This window comes from Monosiga brevicollis, genomic scaffold, assembly GCF_000002865.3.
Source record: "Monosiga brevicollis MX1 MONBRscaffold_13 genomic scaffold, whole genome shotgun sequence".
Lineage (NCBI taxonomy): Eukaryota > Choanoflagellata > Craspedida > Salpingoecidae > Monosiga > Monosiga brevicollis.
Genome location: NW_001865050.1, coordinates 555,945 through 557,472, shown reverse-complemented (window position 1 = coordinate 557,472; position 1,528 = coordinate 555,945). Strand labels below are relative to the sequence as shown.

Below are 1,528 nucleotides of genomic sequence, written 5' to 3'. Positions count from 1 at the left end.
GGCGCAGCGGGCGAGCTGACCAAGCAGATCCACAAAGGAGGAGGCGAACCCACCGGTTGTCGTCATCGCCGCAGGGACGATCAGAGTTTTTCCATGGTTGAAACCGGTGTAGTACTCGCGCTTCTCCTTTTCGGCTCGGCGAAGGGCAGCGCCCACCTTGATGCAGGCTTGCGAGGTGGTCGGGGGTTGGGCTGTGCGCACAGTCACGTCAATGCCCAGGTCGGGCAGAGCTGGGCCCAGAGCACCGCCGGGAAAGGGGTTGCGGCAGTGCAGGTCGATGCGGCAGCTCTGACCGTTGGCGTTGTAGCCAGACTTTTCCACCCAGACATGGGAGAGGGTGGCGTACCTGAGCAGGCGGCCCATCTCGTCGCGAAGGGCGTTGTGTCGCTTGATGGGACGGCAGGTCAGCAGGTGCTCGCGGGTCAGTCGCGGCTGGGGTGTCTTGCTGCTGCAGAGCGGGCACTTGTCCGTCGGCTTGATGTTGATGAGTTCATGGAGGCCAAAACCCATCATGGACACGACCGCAATGGCAAAGGTCGTGTCGCTCAAGCGACGCAACTTGTCTCGCCCGCGCATGGTCAAGACAGTGCTGACGCCCCACTCGCGTGAGGCCAGATATGCCTGCTGCAGGTCCAGCGCGCACTTGGCCATCAGGTCGTCAAGTGCCGCCTTGGAGCGGAGGGCAATGATCTCAGCTGGTCGCTGGGTCGCCGCGTCCTTGACCGTGGCCATCTGGAAGCCAGCTCGCTGCACGTGGTCCTCAAAGTCGGCAGCCCTTGATGCATCCTCCAAAAGTATTAAATTAGGTGTTTGAACCCCAGAGCTGAAAGCAAAGCTGTGCAACCCCGACATCAACATCACAACGGCACGCAAAACAACACAAGAGAACAAGGCACATTCATTGGCTTCTATCATGCCAAGAGGTACAAGCTCAAAGAATCACACACATAGAAACAAAAATCGTACAAAACGACCAAGTATAACCAGAGATACGGCCATTTCAAACACAAGACACCCAAAAGGGCAGTCACACATCACAAGTATAAGCCATCACAGCACAGACACAATGAACACCACGGCACGCTCACATCCAACGAGACACAACGTCGGATTGAGGAAAACAACCGGCCACAGAAGACAAAGACATCATACAAAGGACCTTACAAAAAGTTAGCAAAATTACCACAAAATACAGCAAAAATTAAAGCAAAATTAAACAAAAATACAAGTCAAGCCATCAAAAGACACAACGAGGAACCACCAAGGGAGCGACAGGTGCACACAGGGATCCCCGCAGAGGGACCCCCGAGGCGGTGCCTACCTACGACGAGCGCAGGCAGACACCGCCAAAGTGGCGCTGGATGTGGTCAGCGTTCATCTGATGGACCAGCGCCGCAAAGCGACCCTTCCAGCGAGGAACAAAGGCCTCGTCCAGCCCCGGCTGGTACACACCACGGGCCTCGGCGCAGCGGGCGAGCTGACCAAGCAGATCCACAAAGGAGGAGGCGAACCCACCGGTTGTCGTCAT

The 1,528-nt window shown here is 56.8% G+C and overlaps 1 protein-coding gene across 1 annotated transcript in view; it reads right to left on the bottom strand.

Moving 5' to 3' along the window:
* MONBRDRAFT_26218 (uncharacterized protein) overlaps positions 1–1,528 on the bottom strand; it is a gene marked incomplete at both ends in the record, with an annotated part of 1,780 nt that extends 252 nt beyond the window's left edge. The window contains 2 exons of the mRNA XM_001746533.1: positions 54–835; positions 1,326–1,528. Coding sequence (XP_001746585.1) covers positions 54–835; positions 1,326–1,528 — 985 coding nt within the window. The remainder of the gene's footprint in view (positions 1–53; positions 836–1,325) is intronic.